The 23,380-nt window shown below is 52.9% G+C and overlaps 1 protein-coding gene across 4 annotated transcripts; it reads left to right on the top strand.

Annotated features, from left to right (window-relative positions):
• Window positions 1-13,136: 13,136 nt before the first annotated feature.
• Window positions 13,137-21,319, top strand: SLC49A3 (solute carrier family 49 member 3). Of its 4 annotated transcripts, none has more exons than XM_061145303.1 (10): window positions 13,137-13,316; window positions 16,033-16,125; window positions 16,306-16,519; window positions 16,667-16,743; window positions 17,794-17,931; window positions 18,058-18,174; window positions 18,775-18,927; window positions 19,194-19,351; window positions 19,523-19,632; window positions 20,120-21,319. In XM_061145303.1, the coding sequence occupies exons 1-10, from the start codon at window positions 13,179-13,181 to the stop codon at window positions 20,299-20,301; spliced, it is 1,380 nt and encodes a 459-aa protein (XP_061001286.1). In that variant the 5' UTR covers window positions 13,137-13,178; the 3' UTR covers window positions 20,302-21,319. The 4 variants fall into 4 exon arrangements, 3 of the variants coding, with proteins under 3 accessions (XP_061001286.1, XP_061001285.1, XP_061001287.1); XR_009693359.1 differs by having other exon boundaries at window positions 13,139-13,316; window positions 15,967-16,125; window positions 19,473-19,632; window positions 20,120-20,158; XM_061145302.1 differs by having other exon boundaries at window positions 13,139-13,316; window positions 15,967-16,125.
• Window positions 21,320-23,380: the final 2,061 nt, after the last annotated feature.

The raw sequence follows: 23,380 nt of genomic DNA, 5'->3' as shown, positions 1-23,380 counted from the left end.
TAGGATGGACTGGTTGGATCTCCTTACAGTCCGAGAGACCTTAAGAGTCTTCTCAGCACTACAGTTCAAAAGCATCAATTCTTTGGCACTCAACCTTCTTTATGGTCCAGCTCTTACATCTATACATGACTACTGGAAAAAAATAGCTTTGACTATACGGACCTTTGTCAGCAAAGTGTCGCTGCTTTTTAATATGCTCTCTAGGTTGGTCATAGCTTTCCTTCCAAGAAGCAAGCGTCCTTTAATTTTGTGGCGACAATCACCATCCACAGTCATTTTTGGAGCCAAAGGAAATAAAATCTATCACTGTCTCCACTTTTCCTTCATCTATTTGCCATGAAGCAATGGGACCAGAAACCATGATCTTAGTTCTTTCAATGTTGAGTTATAAGCCAGCTTTTTCACTCTCCTCTTTCACCCTCATCAAGAGGCTCTTTAGTTCCTCCTCACTTTCTGCCATAAGGGTGGTGTCATCTGCATATCTGAGGTTGTTGACATTTCTCCTGGAAATCTGGATTCCAGTTTGTGATTCATCCAGCCTGAGGTATTTCACATGATGTTCTCTGCATGTAATTTAAATAAGCAGGGTGACAATATTCAGCCTTGTCATACTCCCTTCCTGATTTTGAACCAGTCAGTTGTTCCATGTCTGGTTCTAACTGTTGCTTCTTGACCTGAATACAGGTTTCTCAGACGGCAGGCAAGGTGGTCTGGTACTCCCATCTCTTTCAGAATTTTCTACAGTTTGTTGTGATAGACACAGTCAAAGGCTTTAGCACAATCAATGAAGCAGAAATAGATGTTTTTTCTGGAAGTCCCTTGCTTTCTCTATGATCCAACAAACATTGGCAATTTGATCTCTGGTTCCTCTGACTTTCCTAAATCCAGCTAGTATATCTGGAAGTTCTTAGTTCAAGTACTGCTGAAGCCTGGCTTGAGAGATTTGGGGCATAACCTTGCTAGCATGTGAAATAAGCACACTTGGGCAGTAGTTTGAACATCCTTTGGCATTGCCCTTCTTTGGGATTGGAATGAAAACCAACCTTTTCCAGTCCTGTGGCCACTACTGAGTTTTCCAAATTTGTTGACATACTGCATGCAGCACTTTTTTGCATGCAGCACTTTAACAGCATCATCTTTTCAAATTTGAAATAACTCAGCTGGAGTTTCATTGCCTCCTCTAGCTTTGCTTATAGTAATGCTTGCTAAGGCTCACTTGTCTTCATTTACAAGACGTCTGGCTCTAGATGAGTGACCACAACATTGTGGTTATCCAGGTCATTAAGACTTTTCTTGTATAGTTCTTCTGTGTACTCTTGCCATCTCTTCTTAATCTTTTCTGCTTCTGTTAGGTCCTTACCATTTCTGTCCTTTATTGTGCCCACCCTTGCTTGGAATGTTCCCTTGATATCTCCAATTTTCTTGAATAACTCTCTAGTCTTTCCCATTCTATTATTTTCCTCTATTTCTTTGCATTCTTCATTTAAGAAGGTCTTCTTATGTCTCCTTGCTATTTTCTGGAACTCTGCATTCAGTTGGGTGTATCTTTCCCTTTCCCCCTTATTTTCACTTCTCTTCTTTCCTTAACTATTTGTCAAACCTCCTCAGACAACCACTTTGTCTTCTTGCATTTCTTTCTCCTTGTGATGGTTTTGTTCACTGCCTCCTGTACAATGTTAACAAACCTCTGTCCATAGTTCTTCCAGCACTTTGTCTACTAGATCTAATCCCTTGAGTCTATTCATCACCTCCACCATATAATCATAAGGGATTTGATTTAGGTCATACCTGAATGGCCTAATGGTTCTCCCTACTTTCTTCAATTTAAGTCTGAGTTTTGCAATAAGGAGTTCATGATCTGAGCCACAGTCAGCTCTAGGCCCTGTTTCTGCTGACTGTATAGAGCTTCTCTGTGTTCAGCTGCAAAAAAATATAATCAGTCTGATTTCAGTATTGACCATCTGGTGATGTCTGTGTGAGGGTTGTCTCTTGTGTTGTTGGAAGGTGTTTGCTATGACCAGTGCGTTCTCTTGACAAAACTCTGTTAACCTTTGCCCTGCTTTGTTCTGTACTCCAAGGATAAACTTGCCTGTTACTCCAGGTATCTCTTGACTTCCTACTATTTGCATTTCAATTCCCTATGATGAAAAAGACATCTTTTTTTGGTGTTAATTCTAGAAGGTGTTGTAGTGCTTCATAGAAGTGGTCAAATTCAGCTTCTTTGGCATTAGTGGTTTGGTGTAGACTTGGATTACTGTAATGTTGAATGGATTGCCTTGGAAATGAATTGAGATCATTCTGCCATTTTTGAGGTTGCACCAACTACTGCATTTCAGACTCTTTTGTTGACTATGAAGTGAAGTGAAGAAGGACTAAAGACCCTCTTGATGAAAGTGAAAGAAGAGAGTGAAAAAGTTGGCTTAAAGTTCAACATTCAGAAAACTAAGATCATGGAATCCGGTCCCATCACTCCATGGCAAATAGATGGGGAAACAGTGGAAACAGACTTTATTTTGGGGGGCTCCAAAATCACTGCAGATGGTGACTGCAGCCATGAAATTAAAAGATGCTTACTCCTGGGAAGGAAAGTTATGACCAAACTAGACAGCATATTAAAAAGCAGAGATATTACTTTGCCAACAAAGGTCCATCTAGTCAAGGCTATAGTTTTTCCAGTGGTCATGTATGGATGTGAGAGTTGCACTATAAAGAAAGCTGAGCACAGAAGAATTGATTCTTTTGAACTGTGGTGTTGGAGAAGACTCTTGAGAGTCCCTTGGACTGCAAGGAGATCAAACCAGTCCATCCTAAAGGAGATCAGTCCTGGGTGTTCATTGGAGGGACTGATGTTGAAGCTGAAACTCCAATACTTTGGCCACCTGATGTGAAGAGCTGACTCATTTGAAAAGACCCTGATGCTGGGAAAGATTGAGGGCAGGAGGAGAAGGGGATGACAGAGGATGAGATTGTTGGGTGGCATCACCAACTCAATGGACATGAGTTTGGGTGGACTCTGGGCATTGCTGATGGACAGGGAGGCCTGGCGTGCTGTGGTTCATGGTTCATGGGGTCGCAAAGAGTCAGACACGACTGAGCGACTGAACTGAGCTGAACTGTTGATTATGAGGACTACTTCATTTCTTCTAAGGGATACTTGCCCACAGTAGTTGATATAATGGTCATCTGAATTAAATTAGCCTATTCCCACCCATTTTAGTTAACGGATTCCTAAGATGTTGGTGTTCACTTTTGCCTTTTCCTGCTTGACCACGTCCAATTTACCTTGACTGATGGACCTAACATTCCATGTTCCTATGCAATATTGTTCTTTACAGCATTGGACTGTACTTTCACTACCAGACACATCCACAACTGAACATCATTTCCACTTTGGCCCAACTTCTTCATTCTTTCTGAAGCTATTAGTAGTTGCCCTCTGCTCTTCTCCAGTAGCATATTGGACACCTTCTGACCTGGGGCGCTCATCTTTCCATGTCATATCTTCTTGCCTTTTCATGCTGTTCTTGGGTTTCTTACGGCAAGAATACTGGAGTGGTTTGCCATTCCCTCCTCCAGTGGACCATGTTTTGTCAGAACTCTCCACCATGACCCGTCCGTCTTGGGTGGCCCTACATGACATGGCTCAGAGCTTCAGTTACACAAGCCCCTTCACCATGACAAGGCTGTGTTCCATGATGGGAGTATTAATAAAGCTGTTATTTCATAAAGAGGATTACAAAAGAAAGTACTAAATATTTAGAACTGATAGAAATTAAAGTGCTACATGTTTATCTCCATGGTAAAAATATTAAATTAGGTAACATGCCACAAATACGCACACAGATTTACATAAATGACCATCTCACACAATACACAAAACAGTTATATATATCCATCTCAGAAACACATAATGAAAGGTTAAATACCCTTTCCCACCATATATATATATAAATGAAACCTTTATTTCATTTGAGTGTGTGTTAGTCACTCAGTCGTGTCCGACTCTTTGCGACCCCATGGACTATAGCCTGCCAGGCTACTCTGTCCATGGGATTTCCCAGGCAAGAATTCTGGAGTGGGTTGCCAGTTCCTTCTCCATCTTTATTTCATATCATATACAAAATATTAAATATTCAATTACAGCACACACTCAAAAAGATACCATTTCCAATGTACCAGAAAATTTGATAACTGTCTCATACAATACACAAAACATCATGCCATACAATGGACAGAAAAATGAGTATGAATTTCAGTCATATAGAGAGAAAAGTTAGACATCCACCTCACACTTCAAGCAAATAAATTAGTCACTCACATACACATACATACACACACCCCATACTTTTCCAACTCAGAACATCATGCTAAAATATTCATCACACCATATCCACACTAAGAAAATTAGATATCCATCTATAAGTATTTTTAAAAAAATAGATCCTAGCAGCTCTCCATGAAAATCTCATGTTTCTGTTTCTGCGTGGTCCAGGCACTCAGAGCAAGACCATTTGCAGCCAAGTCAGGAAGGTCCATCTCAGAGACATTCCAAGGTAGACAGGAATGTCCCCTCCAGGGGAAGATCTGCTTACATTCCAGAGTAAATGAACATTTCTCTCTGTCTGGAAGGCAGGATGGGAGGTCCCCAGGTAGTCCCATAAGAGATCAGAGTTCCTAATTTCAAGGTTCTTCTGAAACACACACCTCTGCATGCCGGTGGGGAGGAGCTAGAGGAGCTGGTCTGGGCATTACCGCTGCTGCAAGGAACTAACACTCTTTGCCTCTGACCCAGGTGTTGCTCCCACAGATGGGAGACTGTGCTGGGTCACCCTGTTAGCTGCAGGGAGAGCTATCTCAGACCCTTCACCATTTCTGATCTAACTGTTCACTTTACATCAAATAATGAGATGCCCATTTTTTCCATTCAGGCAGAAAAATTAAGTAACCCTTTTACGTACTATATACACACAGAAGACAGAACCCATCTCACACCTCACATACCTTAGTAGCTGCTAACCACGCAGCCTTACATAACACACCGTGCACACACGCTGGATACCACCTCATACCAGACGCACTGGGACATCTGGCCACGCGTGGCATCACTTGCCTGCTTCCCCCTCCCCCTCCCTCTCTCCCTCTGCCCGCTCCAACATGATACGACCACACCATGCACACACAAAAAGTTGCCCATCTTGTACAGACACACACAAAAGAGAGAAAACGAGCTCCTATTTTTTCAACAGGCTGAATGGTTCTGGGAAGCACAGGTGGGGGGCCCCAGGGTCCTCTGTGGGAAGGGCTGGCAAGCTGGGTCCCAGAGACTTTTGCCAGGACTTTGGGGTGTATGTGACCCTGTGCTGACCTCCCCCAGCTACACTGGAGAGAGACCGGGGGCAGATGGGGGGTGGGCCCTGAGGGCTTCTTACTGGGCAGTCAGAGCCTTTCTGCATTTAAGTAAATAAGCTCATGTTCCAGGGCAATTTTGTCAAAAGTTCTCAGCAGACAGACCCCTGCTCAGCCTCCCACATGGAAGTCACTGTCCTTTTGAGGAGCTGGAGAATCCGGATTCTGATTTGCTTACTCAGTCCCTGCCAGGGTGGTACCTAGGTGTGTGGTGTTAGGGTGTGTGTGCAGCAGGGGCTCAGACTCCAGGAGAGGGGACGCTGTGCTTCAGGACCAGATGGTCTGGTTGGTCCTGCCCCATTGGTGAACTCGTGGGCCCCCTTGGAGAACCTGCCAGGCAGGCTAGGTCCTGGAGATGCAGGGGCTGCTGTGGGGGACACAGGGAGAAAATGCACCCACCCCCACCCAGTCTTCTCGGTCACAGCCACCTGCTGGCCCCATCGCCTCCAGGGCTTTGGGTGTGGACAGACTGGTTCCTGCCCTCCTATAGCTGGCAGTCTCCTGAGGGGAGAAGATAAAAACCAAGTAAACCCCAAACAAACAAGATGGGGCAACTCATGGGCAACTCATCGTGTAACACAAGATCTCTTCCCTGATATTATTACTCTGCCTTTGCTCTAGTCTTGGCAGAGACCCCCTTCAGTTGCCTAATTATGAGCAAGAGACAGTTTAAGAAAGACATGCTGGCCTGGAGAAGCTTCAGTGAATGGTTGCATGGGATGCTGATAGGAGTCTGTCTTTGATTCAGAAAAGAAATGGAAACTCAGTTTTGGTCATAATTCTGCGTGTTGAATGTTATTTTAAATAAGCGTTTCTAGATAATTTTCAGAAGCAGCATGAAAGGTGGGTTTGTGTGGAGATCAAAGGGTGCGTACTTCCAAGACGTGATGGCTCCAGAGCTGTGTACCGGGATTCCAGGCACAGAGAGACACGCGTGTGCGTGCTGGTGCAGCATGAGTCACACCTGGACAGCGGAGGTGCTTGCCCTAAGAAACTTGTCCAGAATTTAAACAAACTCTCTCATTAAATGTGAGTAGAAAAAGTCTTTGTTTCCAAATGAATGTACTTTCCACATTATGTAAGTTTTTAAAAGTTAAGCTTCTTATTTTGAGGTACTTTATTCAAATGCAGTTGTAAGAAATAACACCAAGATTCCTTGTACACTTTGCCCAGTCTCCCCCCAATCTAAGTACTTGCAAAACATGGATGTCCATAATTAAGCCATAACACAGATGTGAATACAATCCATGAGCTTTTTATCCAGTTTCATTCGCATTCATTATGTGTGTGTACCTGACATGAGTGTACCCATCCCACAGTCAATATACACACGTACTTTTATGTCTTTTGTCCATATTCTAACTGCAATTTTTTTTTCTGTTGAGTTTTGAGGCCTCTTTGTATATTCTAGATACCAGTCCTTTGTTGGGTACATGGCTTGCAAATATTTTCTCCTCGTCTATGTCTACAAAACTACCTTGGATGGGAATTGCATTAAGCCTACAGATCAATCTGAAAACATTTGACATATTTACTAGGCTGAGTCCTCTGATCCATGAACATAGTATATACATCCATTTTTTCAGGTCTTCATTGGTTTCTTTCCTTACTGTTGCATAATTTTTAGCATACAGATTCTCTGTACACTTTGCTAAGCTTACACCCAAGTATTTACTTTTCTTTGATGTAACTGTGGCGAGCGGCAGCTGAGTGGTCCTGGAGCAGCGAGTGACCAAGAGGAGATACCCCATGTCCAAGGTCAGGAACAGCGGCTGTGAGGAGATACCCCACATCCAAGGTCAGGAGCGGTGGCCATGAGGAGATACCCCATGTCCAAGGTCAGGGGCAGCGGCTGTGAGGAGCTACCCCACATCCAAGGTAAGAGAAACCCCAGTAAGACAGCAGGCGCTGAGAGAGGGGATCAGAGGGCAGACAGACTGAAACCACAATCACAGAAAGCCAGCCAATCTGATCACACGGACCACAGCCTTGTCTAACTCAATGAAACTAAGCCATGCTGTGTAGGGCCTCCCAAGACAGACAGGTTATGGTGGGAAGTTCTCACAAAATATGGTCCACTGGATAAGGGAATGGCAAACCACTTCAGTATTCTTGCCTTGAGAACCCCATGAACAGTATGAAAAAGCAAAAAGATAGGACACTGAAAGATGAATTCCCCAGATCGGTAGGTGCCCAATGTGCTACTGGAGATCAGTGGAGAAGTAACTCCAGAAAGAATGAAGGGATGGAGCCAAAGTAAAAACAACACCTAGTTGTGGATGGGACTGGAGATAGAAGCAAGGTCCGATTCTGTAAAGAGCAATGTTGCATAGGCACCTGGAATGTTAGGTCCATGAATCAAGGCAAATTGGAAGTGGTCAAACAGGAGATGGCAAGAGTGAATGTTGACATTCTAGGAATCAGCGAACTTTGGACTGGAATGGGTGAATTTAACTCAGATGACCATTACACATACTACTGTGGGCAAGAATCCCTTAGAAAAAATGGAGTAACCATCATAGTCAACAAAAGAGTCTGAAATGCAGTACTTGGATGCAATCTCATAAACGACAGAATGATCTCTGTTTGTTTCCAAGGCAAACCATTCAATATCACAGTAATCCAAGTCTATGCCCCGACCAGTAATGCTGAAGAAGCTGAACAGTTCTACAAAGACCTGTACAAGACCTTTTAGAACACCCAAAAAAGATGTGCTTTTCATTATAGGGGACTGGAATGAAAAAGTAAGAAGTCGAGAAACACCTGGAGTAACAGGCAAATTTGGCCTTGGAGTACAGAATGAAGCAGGGCAAAGGCTAATAGAGTTTTGCCAAGAGAACGCACTGGTCATAGCAAACACCCTCTTCCAACAACACAGGAGAAGACTCTACACATGGACATCACCAGATGGCCAACACTGAAATCAGACTGATTATATTCTTTGCAGCCAAAGATGGAGAAGCTCTATACAGTCAGCAAAAACAAGACCAGGAGCTGACTGTGGCTCAGATAATGAACTTCTTATTGCCAAATTCAGACTTAAATTGAAGAAAGTGGGGAAAACCACTAGACCATTCAGGTATGACCTAAATCAAATCCTTTACGATTATACAGTGGAAGTGAGAAATAGATTTAAGGGGCTAGATCTGATAGACAGAGTGCCTGATGAACTATGGACAGAGGTTCATGACATTGTACAGGAGGCAGGGATCAAGACTATCCCCAAGAAAAAGACATGCAAAAAAGCAAAATGGCTGTCTGAGGAAGCCTTGCTACAAAAAGAAGAGCAGCGAAAAGCAAAGCAGATAAGGAAAGATATACCCATTTGAATGCAGAGTTCCAAAGAATAGCAGGGAGAGATAAGAAAGCCTTCCTCAGTGATCAGTGCAAAGAAATAGAGGAAAATAACAGAATGGGAAAGACTAGAGATCTCTTCAAGAAAATTAGAAATACCAAGGGAACATTTCATGCACAGATTCGTTCAATAAAGGACAGAAATGGTATGGCCCTAACAGAAGCAGAAGATATTAAGAAGAGGTGGCAAGAATACACAGAAGAACTGTACAAAAAAAGATCTTCATGACACAGATAATCACAATGGTATGATCCCTCACCTAGAACCAGACATCCTGGAATGTGAAGTCAAGGGGCCTTAGGAAGCATCCCTATGAACAAAGCTAGTGGAGGTGATGGAATTCCAGTTGAGGTATTTCAAATCCTAAAAGATGATGCTGTTAAAGTGCTGCACTCAGTATGCCAGCAAATTTGGAAAACTCAGCAGAGGCCACGGGACTGGAAAAGGTCAGTTTTCATTCTAATCCCAAAGAAAGGCAATGCCAAAAAATGCTCAAACTACCACACAATTGCACTCATCTCACACGCTAGCAAAGTAATGCTCAATATTCTCCAAGCCAGGCTTCAGCAATATGTGAACCGTGAACTTCCAGATGTTCAAGCTGGTTTTAGAAAAGGCAGAGGAACCAGAGATCAAATAGCCAACATCTGCTGGATCATCGAGAAAGCAAAAGCATTCCAGAAAAACATCTATTTCTGCTTTATTGACTATGCCAAAGCCTTTGACTGTGTGGATCACAATAAATTGTGGAAAATTCTGAAAGAGATGGGAATACCAAACCACCTGACCTGCCTCTTGAGAAACCTGCATGCAGGTCAGGAAGCAACAGTTAGAACTGGACATGGAACAGTAGACTGGCTCCAATTAGGAAAAGGAGTATGTCAAGGTTGTATGTTGTCACCCTGCTTATTTAATGTCTATGCAGAGTACATCATGCAAAATGCTGGGCTGGATGAAGCACAAGCTGGAATCAAGATTGCTGGGAGAAATATCAATAACCTCAGATATGCAGATGACACCACCCTTATGGCAGAAAGTGAAGAACTAAAGAGCCTCTTGATGAAAGTGAAAGAGGAGAGTGAAAAAGCTGGCTTACAGCGCAACATTCAGAAAACTAAGATCATGGCATCCGATCCCATCACTTCATGGCAAATAGATGGGGAAACAGCGGAAACAGTGGCTGACTTTATTTTTGAGGGCTCCAAAATCACTGCAGATGGTGACTGCAGCCATGAAATTAAAAGATGCTTACTCCTGGGAAGGAAAGCTATGACCAACCTAGACAGCATATTAAAAAGCAGAGATATTACTTTGCCAACAAAGGTCTGTCTAGTCAAGGCTATGGTTTTTCCAGTAGTCATGCATGGTTGTGAGAGTTAGACCATAAAGAAAGCTGAACGCCAAAGCATTAATGCTTTTGAACTGTGGTGTTGGAGAAGACTCTTTAGAGCCCCTTGGACTGCAAGGAGATCCAACCAGTCCATCCTAAAGGTGATCAGTCCTGGGTGTTCATTGGAGGGACTGATGTTGAAGCTGAAACTCCAATACTTTGGCCACCTGATTCAAAGATCTGACTCATTTGAAAAGACCCTGATGCTGGGAAAGATTGAAGGCAGGAGGAGAAGGGGACGACAGAGAATGAGATGGTTGGATTGCATCACGGACTCAATGGACATGAGTTTGAGCAAGCTCTGGGAGCTGGTGATGTACAGGGAGGCCTGGCGTGCTGCAATCCATGGTATTCCAAAGAGTTGGACACTGTTGAATGATTAAACTGACCTGATGTAACTGTAAAGCATGTGTCTTTAATTTTGGTTTCCACATGCTTAAAGTAGATGTATAAAAAGGTGATTGATGGTTCTGTGCTGCCTACTCCACCAGAGCCCTCTGGAGAGGGAGGAGAGCCCTGCGGCAGAGCAGGGGGTCGAGAGGAGGCGAGGAGGGAGAGTGCAAGCCAGCCTGCAGGGGGCCTCAGGAGGAGGACTGCGGGGAGTGAGGAGAGGTGTGGCCCTCAGCGGAGGAAGGAAGCTGGACAGGAGACTGCCCACCCACAGGAGAGCTCTTGTGGGAGAGAGGAGGTGGCCCTTCTCTCCTTCCGGCCTTCAGTTCAGTTCAGTTGCTCAGTTGTGTCTGACTCTTTGCGACCCCATGGGCTGCATCACACCAGGCCTCCCTGTCCATCACCAACTCTCAGAACTTGCTCAAAGTCATGTCCATTGAGTCCGTGATGCCATCAAAGCATCTCATCCTCTGTTGTCCCCTTTTCCTCCTGCCTCCAATCTTTCCCACCATCAGGGTCTTTTCAAATGAGTCAGCTCTTCACATCAGGTGGCCAAAGTATTGGCACTTCAGCTTCAGCACCAGTCCTTCCAATGAATATTCAGGGCTGATTTCTTTTAAGATTGACTTGTTTTATCTACTTGCAGTCCAAGGGACTCTCAAGAGTCTCCTCCAACACCACAGTTTGAAAGCTTCAATTTTTCAGCACTCAGCCTTCTTCATGGTCCAACTCTCACATCCATACATGACTACTGAAAAAACTATAGCTTTGACTAAACAGACATTTGTCAGCAAAGTGATGTCTCTGCTTTATAATATGCTGTCTAGGTTGGTAATAGCTTTTCTTTCAAGGAGCAACTGTCTTTAAATTTCAGGGCATTCACCATCTGTAGTGATTTTTGGAGTCCAAGAAAATAAAGTCTGTCACTGTTTCCGTTGTTTCACCATCTATTTGCCATGAAGTAATGGGACTGGATGCCAGAATCTTAGTTTCTCAAAGGTTGAGTTTTAAGCCAGCCTTTTCACTCTCCTCTTTCACCTTCATCAAGAGGCTCTTTAGCTCTTCACTTTCTGCCATTAGGTGGTGTCATCTCCATATCTGAGGTTTTTGATATTTCACCCAGCAATCTTGATTCCAGCTTGTGTTTCATCTAGCCTGGCACTTTTTTTTTTTTTTTTTTAGCCTGGCATTTTACATGATGTACTCTGCATAGAAGTTAAATAAGCAGAGTGTCAATATACAGCCTTGACATACTCCTTTCCCAATTTTGAACAATCAATTGTTCCATGTCCAGTTCTAACTGTTGCTTTTTGACCCGAATACATGTTTCTCAGAAGGCAGGTAAGGTGGTGTAGTATTCCCACCTCTTTAAGACTTTTCTACAGTTTGATCTACACAGTCAAAGGCTTTGGCGCATTCAATGAAGCAAAAATAGATGTTTTTCTGGAATTCCCTTGCTTTTTCTATGATCCAACGGATGTTGGCAATTCGAGCTATGGTTTCTCTACCTTTTCTAAATCCAGCTTGAACATCTGGAAGTTAATGGTTCACGTACTGTTGAAACCCATCTTGAAGGATTTTGAGCATTACCTTGCTAGCATGTGAAAAGAGTGCAATTGTTCAGTACTTTCAACATTCTTTGGCATTGCCTTTCTTTGGGATTGGACTGAAAACTGACCTTTTCCAGTCCTGTGGCCACTGCTGAGTTTTCCAAATTTGCTGGAATACTGAGTGCAGCACTTTAACAGCATCATCTTTTAGGATTTGAAGTAGCTGAGCTGGAATTCCATCACCTCCAATAGCTTTGTTTATAGTAATGCTTCCTAAGGCCCACTTGACCTCACACTCCAGGATGTCTGGCTCTTAGGTGGGTAATCATACCATCATGTATATCCAGATCATTAAGACTTTTTGAATAGTTCCTCTGTGTATATTTGCCACTTCTCTGCATCCGTTAGGTTCTTACCGTTTTTGTCCTTTATTTGTCCATCTTTGCTTGAAATGTTCCCTTGGGATCCCTGTGTAAAGTCCACAGAAATTTATGTCTGATGTCTTCTCAGCTGCAAACTGCAGTTTCCCAGGTAGGGGGAGGTCACCTGCTCCTCCCTGGCCCACGATCCCGTGCTCTGGCACAGCCCTTTCCCTGGGTGGGAGGACAGGCTAGTCTCCACCTCCCCCTTTGCGGGCATCGTCTCTGCCCGTCCTCCCTCAGTTTTGCTTCTCTGCAGGGCTGACTTGAGTGGAGTCAAGAGCATCTAGTGGAGTCTACAGCATTGATTGGAGGCGCTTTGCAAACTGACTCCAGCCTCCTCCTCCAGGCTGGCCTCCAGATGTTACTTGTTTGGACCTTAGGAAATTGGTGGGTGGGGGTGGCGGAGGGGTTCCTTCCACAGCCCCTTTCAGTAAGTGCGGCCTTTCTGCCAGGCAGTGACTTCCCGGAGCCTCTCCTGACCCACGTGCGTGAGCGCATCCATCGCAAGAACCTCACAGAGGCTCTGCGAGGGCATTTTGGTCCTCTTTCTGCCTGACCAGTGGTAACCCCTGCCTGTGGGGCGTGTTCTGACCCGACCCCACCTCCGAGGGCGGTCCTGGCCCATCAGCGCTGCTCCAAAAGTCGGCGGCCCGGGTGTGGCGGCAATGGCGGGGCCGGCGGGGGACTGGCCAGAGGCTGCCGCGGCGACCTCGGCCCGGAGCGTGCTGGGGGGCTACCGCACCTACGCCCGCCGGTGGGTCTTCCTGCTGGTGATCAGCCTGCTCAGCTACTCCAACGCCACGGTAGGGGCTGGGCCGGGGCTGGGCGGGCGGGGCAGGGCTGCGGGACAGGCCGGGACCCTGCCGACGTCCGGTGCGCGCCGGGCGCCGCGTCCCGGCGGAGAATAGGCCGCTGAGAACCCGCTCGGCCAGTCCGGGGACGCAGCCCTCCCGTCTCGCGACGGCAGAACCGCGGGGGAGGGCCGCCCGCGAGGCAGCCGGCGACCTCAGCGCGGGCCGGGGGCGGAGAGCCTCTTCCTTGACCGAGGCTGCGCAGGGGGAGCGGGTCTCCTGTCTGTCCTGGCAGGGCCTGAGCCCAGGTCCTGAGACCCACAGGATGCCTCTCCTGCCTCCGAAAGACTCACTGTTTACAGCCACGGAGGACTCCTCCCGAGGTCTCCCCTCTCTGCCAAGCGCGCACCCACTGCAGCCTGGGCACCCGCTCTGCCCCGCCTGCCTCTCTTCCCTGGGCCCCTGCCGCCCTCCGCGGGTTTCTGGCTCACTTCCAAGGCCCCTCACCAGAGGCCTTTCTTGCCTGCCCACCCAGTCCCTTTCTTCACAGCCACCCAGCTGGGGTCGGCAGTGACCCTTCAGCTGTTCTAGAACCGACCCCACTGCTGGCAGGGACAGTGCTCATCATCACAGCTCCTGAAACTAGAGAAGCCCCCGCGAGAACCGGGTCTGCCGGTTCTGGGGCCCCAACTCTCCCAACCTGCTGCTCCCCCAGACTCGCTCCTTGAGGGCCCAGGCCCTCTGCCGGCCCAGCACGCACCACGACTCAGCCAGCAGACCTTTCTCTGCTCCTCCAGCCCCGGGCTCTGCCATCCTGCGTGCCTTGGACTGCATGCTCTTCCCAACCTGAGGCTAGTGGCTGCCTGCTCGGGGCCCCCGGGTCTCCTCCTGTAGGCTGCCTGAAAGAACGTTGTTCGCCCTCACACTGGACCTCAGGGAGTTGGGCAGCGAGTGGCAGCCATAATCATGAAACGCAAAGCGGCGGTGGGTAGTGGGGCCCGAAGCTCAGAGAGGCCACGAGTGGCGGAGGGAGGTCAGATGCAGAGACTGTGACGAGGAGGGGCTGGCAGGTGAGGGCAGCCCTGGAAGGTACCACCTTGGAGAGGTTCTTGGGCGACAGCCCCTCTTGGACGTCACTGCAAACTTTTTGGGACCTCTTTCCTCCTCTTCTTGCTGGCCAGCCCTGTGCTGGGACAAGTGGCATCCCCAGCCTGGTTCGTTTTTCTCTGCAGCAGTTGCCGGTCTGCGTCTGAACACTGTGAAGCCAGGACTGGGTTTTGGTGCAGTGATTTGAGAATGCAGAGCGGGGGTCTCTCTCAGCCCCCTCCAGCTGCTTCAGTGTCTGGGGGTGGATGTTGGAGCACAAGGCTGTGCCCCTGCACTTGTCTCGTCCACAAGTCGTCATGGAGCAGACAGGAATCACACCAGGACTTGTCACGGTTCCCGTGGGGTCACGGCAGGGAGCTCGGGTCAAGAGATGCACCCTCGCTTACTCCTCCTGCGGCCAGATGCGCAGGGCCCTCGGTCCCGGGCGGGGTGGGCAGTGTGAAGGGCACGTGGGCGGCACTTGCAATGAGGCCTCAGTGGCCCTGGAGTGGTCTGGGTGAGGGCCAGCGTGGGGGACAGCCACCCACGTTCTCAAAGGACGCACAGGGCCTCCCGGCAGGCTGGGAACACGTGGAGGAAGTCCACGCCATGGGCACACAATCACCCCCACGTTGCTGTGTGCATTTCAGACCTGTCTCTGCCCCGCTGGCCACAGGTTCTGGGGAGGATGGAGGGGCGAGGCTAGCAAAGGTGGGCTGCGCTCAGAAGGTGTGGCAGCCAGAGCTAGGCTTTCTCGCCGCTGGATCAGCTGGGCAGGAAGCAAGTGGCCTGCACCAAGCTCTTCCTGAACCTAGAAGCTCTGTCCTGAAAAAAGGGAAAAGGCAACTGTTGCTCAAGGTTGCTGTCATGTGGGGCTCTGTGGTCAGAGCTCTGTTCCGGTTAGGAAGGCTAGATCCTGCGGCATGGGGGAGGGTGTGAGGCCTGGGTGAGCTCCCGCCTTGCTGTGTCTTCTGAGGTGGAGTCCGCAGGCTTTGATCTGTAACACCTTCATTTCTGGACCAAGCCAGGACGCCTCCCCACTCCCTCCTGCAGTAAGCTCTGGTGCACCTGGGTTCCCTCCACAGGCACTGAGTGTCCACAGGGTGGCCCCCCACAACGTGCTTCTCGGCCTGTCCTGTCCGGGCAAACTACACGTCCACGTGACAGGGGGCCGGGGGACCCTCTCCCACCCCCCGGTGCTCCAGCTTTGGCCAGCACCCAGTCTAGGTGCCCTCCACCCCAGCAAGGTGGCCATCTCTCATCTGCTGTCAGCCCCAGGCCTTCTCCTTGGAGGGTCGGTCCTGGAGGCCTCACTGTCCTGCAGAGTCCAGCCAGGCTGTCGCCTCCATCTGCCCCAGGACCATGTCTGCAAGGATGGTTCTGGTCCTCTGCCCCAACATGCTGTCTGAACCCCCAGCTGGTGCCTCCCCTCTGGTGTGACCAAGTGAAGACCCCAGCCCTGACGGGACCCCTGGACCCTTTCTCTCCCTCAGACCAGCTGGCCGTGCCCAGGGCAGCCGGCAGCCACAGTGTCTGAGGTGCCCGCCCCGGGCTGACGCCAGCCTGTGTCTCGCAGCTGTGGCTCAGCTTCGCGCCCGTGGCTGACACGATCGCTCGGCACTTCCTCCTCTCCACTGAGCAGATCAACTGGCTATCACTGGTCTACCTCGTGGTGTCCATCCCGTCCGGTGTGGTGGCCATCTGGGTTCTGGACTCTGTTGGACTCCGCTGGGCGGTGAGTCCGACCGCACACCAGGGCCTGCTCTGGGACGGGTGGGTCCCCGAGCGTGGGATCGAGAGCCACCCCCTCCTCCCGAGACCCGAGTCCTCAGGCAGAGCCCCTGGGTGGCGAGTGGGGGCTGGGGTGCTGGGGGCATCCCGGCTGGTTGCAGCTCTTCTGACCCCACCCTTGCAGACCACCTTAGGTGCGTTCCTGAACTTCTCGGGGAGCGTGATCCGCTCCATACCCTGCATGGCCATCGGCACCCAGGACCCGTTTGTCCTCCTCTTGAGTGGGCAGAGCCTCTGCGCCCTGGCCCAGACCCTGGTCATCTTCTCTCCAGCCAAGCTGGCCGCCTTGTGGTTCCCTGAGCACCAGCGAGCCACAGCCAACATGATCGGCACCATGTGTGAGTCTCGGCGAGGACGGCGTCCCCTCTGCTGAGTGTGTGGCCTGGCGCCTCTGTGTGCTCCCCAGTCTGGGGGGGGCCAGGGCTCCTCTGTGGATGGGGGCCCAGCCTGCCTCCCTGAGCTGACACATGTCCCTGTCCATTTAGCGAATCCCCTGGGTATTCTGGTGGCCAACCTGCTGTCTCCCATCCTTGTGAAGACGGAGGAGGACATCCCCTTGATGGTGAGGGAGCTCACAGGTGCATGTGTGTGTGCACTTCTGTGTATGGTGTATAGTGTGTGGCTGTGCTTGAGTGGCTGTGTGTTTGCATGTGTGTGTGTGCATGTTTGTGGGCTGTGTGTGCTAGTGCGTGTGTGCACGTGTGCAGGAGTGGTGGGCTTGTGCACCCACACCATCCGTGTGTGTGCACTTGCACCTTCTCTGGACACAGGGCTGAGTGCACCCCATGTACGTGGGGCTTGCTCCATTTCAAGTACTGGGTGCCTTCCGAGTGTCAGGGACAACCCCGGGCACTGGGATGCTGGGTATTTTTCTTGGAGGGGAGAGAGCATCAGGGCGGTGAGAGGCTGGCTGCAGCAGGATGAGGCATTGGGGGTGGGGGTGGGGGGTGGGGAGGAGGATGAGGGACCAGAGAGAAAGGCGCTGCGGTGGAGGGGAGACTGAGGGGTGTGGCTGCAGCCAGAGGTGTGTGTCTGCTGAGCAAGGGGAGGGTGGAGGGAAGCATCAGTCCAGGTGGCAGGCGGTTGGCTTGATGTGATGGACACCCTGGGGGATCGGAAGGGGGAGTGATTCCATCTGGTCCAGAACGGCTCGGGGAGCGAAAGGTGTGCCTGGAGTGTCCAGGGAGAGAGCCTAGGCTTTGATCCAGCTGGGGAGTGGGGTGCATGGAGGAGTGAGGGACTTCCAGCTGGGTGAGAGTTGGGGTCACTCACAGAGGTGGGAGAGGGGGTCCAGGTGACAGCTGGATAGAGCTCCGAGACAGTCGAGCCGTCATTGGAGTCACCCTTGGGTGAAATTTTGAAAGCCAGGCTTCTGAATACAGCAAAGCAGAGGAGGCCCTGAACGGGCCCTGGGCTTGCCGGTGTCCACCTGGAACGACAGGCGGGGGCAGGCAGTGAGGAGGCAGCAGCTTGTCTGGAGCCCGGGGAGCAGGCTTGAAGAGCCCATGTGCATGTGTGTGCATCCATGGGGACCTGTGTGCGTGCACTCATGCCCGTGTGCGTGCATCCACGGGGACCTGTGTGCGTGCACTCATGCACACCCTCCCCACAGCTAGGCACCTACATCCTCCCTGCCGGCCTTGCCTTCCTGCTGGCCACTGCATGCCTCTGGGAGAGTGTGCCCCCCACCCCGCCCTCTGTGGGGGCTGCCCAGTCCACCTCGCTGTCGTTCCTGGCCGGGCTGAAGCTGGTCAGTGCCCCACGTGCTGTGGGCCCTGGGGGCAGGGGTGGGCAGAAGGACGGGGAGGGGCAGGCCGCCCCTGGAGCCCCTGCCTGTGCTGCTGAGGCTCTAGACTGAGCGACCCCTCCCCTTTAGCTCACAAGGAACAAGGCCTACATCATTCTGGCCGTGTGCTTCGGGGGTGGCATTGGCATCTTCTCCAGCTTCTCGGCCCTCCTGGAGCAGGTCCTCTGCGTGAACGGCTACTCCAGCGTGAGTGCTGGCCCCAACCTGGGGGCCCCCCACCCAGACACAGCCTTGGGGGCCTGTTGACCTGCTGGTAGCTGTGGAGTGGCCCACGAGCTCCCCAAATGCTGTCTCCACACCTGGATGGGGTGACCTCCTGTTAGGGTGCTCTTGAGATGCTGTATGAATCTGTGTCTGCAGACAGTGGGTGGCAGCTGTGGGCCGGGGTGCTGGCAGAGGCCCTCCGCCAGGCCTGTGAGTCCTTCTGGCATCGGACTGGCAGCATCTCCGCTGTGCCTGCTGTGGTCTGGCTTCAGCACTGGGTTCAGGCCCCAAGTGCTCCCAGTTTCTCAGAGGTGACAGGCACCGAGGGCGTCTGCGGAAGCCAGGCCCTTTCTCTAGTCTGGTCCAGTCTGGAACTGGTCCAGTTCCTGGGTGGAGCTGAGACAAGCACGTGGCACACCCAGGGAGGACACCTCCCGCCTCCAAGCGTTCCACGCAGTCCTGCCTGGATCTCCGGCGCTGCTCGGTGACCCTGCCATGGGCTTCCTGGTGGTGGTGTACACAGTAAGGATGAGTGCCACCTCTTGGGCTCAGAGGATGGACAAGGTGCCCCCTACCCTCCAGGAATTTGCGGGCCTCTGTGGGGTTTTCTTCATCACGTTTGGAGTCTTGGGGGCAGTGGCTCTGGGCCTGTACGTGGACAGGACCAAGCACCTCACCGAGGCCATCAAGATCGGCCTCTGCCTGACGTCTCTGGCCTGCGTGGCCTTTGCTGTGGTAAGAGTCCTCTTGAGCTGAGACCACCTTGCAGAGGATGAGAGTGGGGTGCCCCAGGGGTGGGGAAGCTGTTAGGTTGGCCATAACAGACACCAGACCCACTCAGACCCAGGCGTCGCCGCCGGGGTGTCCCTGTAGTGGTGTGAGCACTGTGGCTTCTCCAGCCCTGGCACTGCCCCACCCCCGACAGGGCCTAGCAGGGCCTGGGGTCCAGGCTGGGGCACTTCTGACTCCGGCCCTGCCGATCTGTACGGCTCGCTGCCCAGGTGTCCCAGCTGCAGGGACAGACCATTGCGCTGGCTGCCATCTGCTCGCTGCTGGGGTTCTTCGGCTTCTCGGTGGCACCCGTTGCCATGGAGCTGGCGGTCGAGTGCTCCTTCCCCGTGGGTGAGGGCACAGCCGCAGGACTGGTCTTCGTGCTGGGGTGAGTGCCCATTCCCATGACTTTCCTAGGGACCCAGGGACCCAGGGACCCTCCCCTTGCCCCACCCCCGCAACCAGACGCATTGCGGGTGACCTGAATGCCTACTGTGTGCTGCCCTCAGGGTGCCCAGGGCAGTGCTGGGGTGGGGCTGAGGGCTTCGTGGCTGTGCAGGCAGGCCGAGGGCGTTCTCATCATGGTGCTGCTGACCTCCCTGACCGTGCGCCACGCGGAGCCGTCTGTCTCCACCTGCCGGGATGGCCAGGGCCCACTGGACTGGAAGGGTAAGGGCACCCCACCCAGGAGGTTGACCCCACCCAGCCCTGGAGTCTCCCTTCCACCGGCCTCTTTCTCTTGGCAACCTCTGCCATCCTGGCAGGGTGTCCTTTGGGGGGTGAGGTGGGTTGGGGTGGACCCGAGGGCAGCAGGCAGAACCTGGAGCGCAGCCTGGTGGGAGCAGCGCCCCCACCTGTGACCCCATGTGTGAGCGGTTTTGAAGTGAGATCAGAGACAGGAGAGACAAAGTAAGAGACACAGAGAAAGACAGAGATGGAGACAGAAAGCCAGAGAGACAGGAGTGGGATTGTGTTGCACACCCACGTCCTCAGACCTGGTGGGGTGACCTTGGGGCTCACGGCCCCTGGTTCTGCGAATCTGCCTCTTGGGGCTGGGCAGGGATCTATGCCCGAGATTGCTCTGGGGTCCCCTGCACCTGGGTGAGTGCCCAGGCACTTGGGGCACCTCAGGCAGAGCTGGGCTGTGTCTCCCCAGTGCCCATGCTGCTGATGGCCGGCCTCTGCGTCCTCTTCAGCTGCCTCCTGGTGCTCCTCTTCCACACCCCGTACCGGCGCCTGCAGGCCGAGGCTGATGCCAGCCCCTCCATTCAGGAGGACGAACGCCCAGCAACTGCAGCAACCCTGGACCACGTGCCCTACCTGGCAGCCACGCCCTGAGGTTCCACCGCAGCACCCTGGCCCCCAGCAGCCCCTTCCTGAAACTGGTGCTCCTGGCCCTGCATCCTTACTCTTGGGAACCCTCCAAGACGTCTCAGGGGCCAGGCAGAGGGCCAGAGGCTGGAGAGCAGTTGGCATGAGATAAAGAGGACCTGGGGATGTGAAGGGGAGGCAGGGACGTGGGCTCTGGTCCCTCTGGCTGGACCTGTCACGACTGAGGCTGGGATGACGCTGGCATCCTGGGGGACCCAGGGTCATGGCAGCGGGGCCCAGAGGATTCTCTGTGGCCGTAGCAAGAAAAGCTTCTGCTGTGCAGACAGGCCACTGACCAGGGGTACCCCAGCGGCCAGACCAGGCCCAGGGTGGCTGCTGCAGGGGCTGGCCTGGCACCAGGGGCCCAGGGTGAGGGGGAACCGAGTGGGTGTGGGATTCCGAGGGCCCCAGTTTGGCTGGGTGTGGAGTGGACAGGTGTGAGGAAGGCCTTCCTCGAAGGAGCCCAGACCAGAGCCACCTCTGCTGACCACTGAGTGTCCAGCCCTCCAGCCTGGTGCCAGCATAGATGGGCAGAGCAGGTGGGGCCAGGCTGGGCAGGAGGCAGAGGGTGGGCCCCAGGCAGACACTGCTACTCCCTGAAGACCCTCCTGCCCCCAGGGGGTTACCCCCACCCCAGACCTTCTTCACCCCACGGACACTCCCACCCCTGGAGGACACCTCCGCCCAACAGAGACACTGTGGGTTCTGCCCACTGTTTGTGGGCAGAAGGTTTGTGGGTTTACGTTTATTCAACTGGTCACAGCCCCGTGGGGCGGAGGTGTCCCTTACTCCTCTCCCCATGAGTAAGCACATGGCCCAGCACCTTGTAGTCAGATTGCCTGTGGCATTGCTGGTGGAGAACTGGAACATCTGGTCGACCTGCGAGTTTGGTGGGGGCGGGGGGGTCAGGCCCAGGCTGGGGTGGAAGGAGTGGGAGGGTCCCCAAGGCTGCAGCCAGCAGGTGAATTACAGGAACTGGACTCCAGGCTCTGTCTTGTTTCTGTGAGTGGGGCGAAGGAAGCTGGGGGAGACCCTGCAGGGCAAGGGGTGGGGCCGGGGCTGGCATCCCCCTTCCTGGACACTGGGCGTCCCACCCTCCCGATGCTGCAGCTTTTAGGGGCTGAGGCACATCCCCCCAGAGCCCCGAGGGCTATGCTTGGGCCTCACAGAAGGCCTTGGGGAAGGACGTAGGGCGCCAGGGGCCAAACCTCTTCAGCAGTCATGTTCTTGGCCTGGGACACGAGCTGCCCCGCCTGCTGCTGAGGACAGCAGGGAGCGGCCACATTAGGCTGTTCTGGGAAAGGCACTGGTCCTGAACTGGAGGGGTGGCCCCAGGGGAGCCCTGTGATGGGTCCTCATGGGGGGCAGGGCTGCCCCCTTCAATCCCACCCGCTCACAAGGCAGCTACCTCTTGGGAGCCTGGCCCTGGGTGAGTCCTGGGCACTAGGGGGGACCACAGGGAGCCATCCCTGACTCCCACATCCCTGGGGCAACAGCCTGGCACACTGACTAGTCCTGTTATGAGACTGAAGGAGCCCAGAGGGGCTAAAAACTCAGCGATGGTCTGAATGGCAGTGACCGCTGGCCCCATGTGGGTATGGCTGACCCTGCCCTGGGTTACCATGAGGGACTCAGGATCCCGGGCAGGCTGATCAAGACCTGAAAGCTGGGACAGGTGGGGTGGAGGCTAGGGGTGGGCCTGGCTTCCTCCTGCCCTGGTGGTGCCTGGGTGCGCAGGGTCACGCTCACGAGTCCTTGTTGGCGCTGCCCTTGCCAGCAGGGTCCAGCATCTTGAATGCGCTGAGGACAGTCTCCTCAGGGTCCATGCCTGCCCACTGGAGGCCTTGAACCTTGGGCGTCTCAGGCGCTAGTCCTGCCCCCTCGCTACCTAGGGCTCCACGTCCTCACCCACTCGATGGTCTCAGTGGCCTTCCCACTCTGAGCACCTGAGAGACCTTCAGCTCCCACCCCAGGGTACTGTTCTTGGTACTGGTCCTGCCAGGCCCAGAGGTGGGCGACTTCTCAGTGAAGGACAGAGGCCCCCACCAGCCGGTGGAAGAGAGGTTGGCCTGGGCTGGGGGCCAACAGGGCCCCCAGATGTGGGTCCCGGAATGCCAGGTCCTGGAGATTTTCAAGAGGTCTGCAAATCTGGGTTTTATGTGAGATGTGCAGACGTTAGGAGTCAAGTAAGTGCACACAGAGTGCTTGGCAGACCTGAAGCTGGCCTGGTACTCACCACTCAGCTTCTCCCCAAACACGTTCAGGAACATGGTGAAGTTGATGGGCCCCGAGGCCTCCTTGAACGTGGCATCCAGCTTGTCATCCTTGACTTTGATCTTGTCCGTTGCAGGAATGGGGGGTGGGGGTGGGGGTCATGGGGCAGGAGTATCAGCTGCCCTGGTGGCCTTGTGGTTGGTACAGGCGCTGTGGGGCTGCCCCCCTCCGTCATTCTCCAGGTGTCCCCAACCCTCGTTGCCATGAGAACTGTGTGTAAGCACAGCAGGTTCAGTTGGGAAACTGGCCACCACTGCCCACCTCTGGGCAGCCTTTCTGCACACCTGGGCTGGGTCAGCTGTGTCTTCCCTAGGGCTGACTACAGAGCTGAGGGACAGAATACCCCACCAGCGTGACCCCCACTTCCCTGGCAGAAGGCAGCAGAAGTGAGGGTGAGGGCCTCTCTGACGTGAACCTTTAAACTTGGGGCTGCAAGGTCCTGGAGACCCAGGGAGCAGGCTCTGCTAGGCTGGCCTTCTCAGGAGGACCTGTGCCCCTTTTGCCAGGGAGGCTCCAGGGGTGAGGAAACCTTAGCTCCGCTGGGAATGGGGCCGGTGGTGGGCGGAGGGGCACCCACGGCCGTGCCGCCCCAGGAAGGGGCTCGGGCCACACGGTCGACCTGCTCTGAGTCCAGAGGGGCCGGACATGGCCACCACCTCCGCTGGGAGCCAGCCTGCACTCAGGCTACACTTTGTACCCGGACCCCGGATTCCCTGCCCAAGCCTCGAGCCCCTTCCTGGGCCGTCCCCGGGGCTGGTCTGGGGGAACCGCG

This window comes from Dama dama, chromosome 6 (assembly GCF_033118175.1).
Source record: "Dama dama isolate Ldn47 chromosome 6, ASM3311817v1, whole genome shotgun sequence".
Taxonomy (NCBI): Eukaryota; Metazoa; Chordata; class Mammalia; order Artiodactyla; family Cervidae; genus Dama; species Dama dama.
This window is presented reverse-complemented; position numbering and strand designations above follow the sequence as displayed.

What these genes read in the sequence shown, in the direction of transcription:
- SLC49A3 (XM_061145302.1), top strand. Translation starts at nt 13,179, where the DNA reads ATGGCGGGGCCGGCGGGGGACTGGCCAGAGGCTGCCGCGGCGACCTCG. An exon ending in GCGTGAACGGCTACTCCAGC is followed by an intron (nt 18,175 to 18,774) that starts GTGAGTGCTGGC and finishes CCTACCCTCCAG; the next exon opens with GAATTTGCGGGCCTCTGTGG. An exon ending in GGGCCCACTGGACTGGAAGG is followed by an intron (nt 19,633 to 20,119) that starts GTAAGGGCACCC and finishes GTGTCTCCCCAG; the next exon opens with TGCCCATGCTGCTGATGGCC.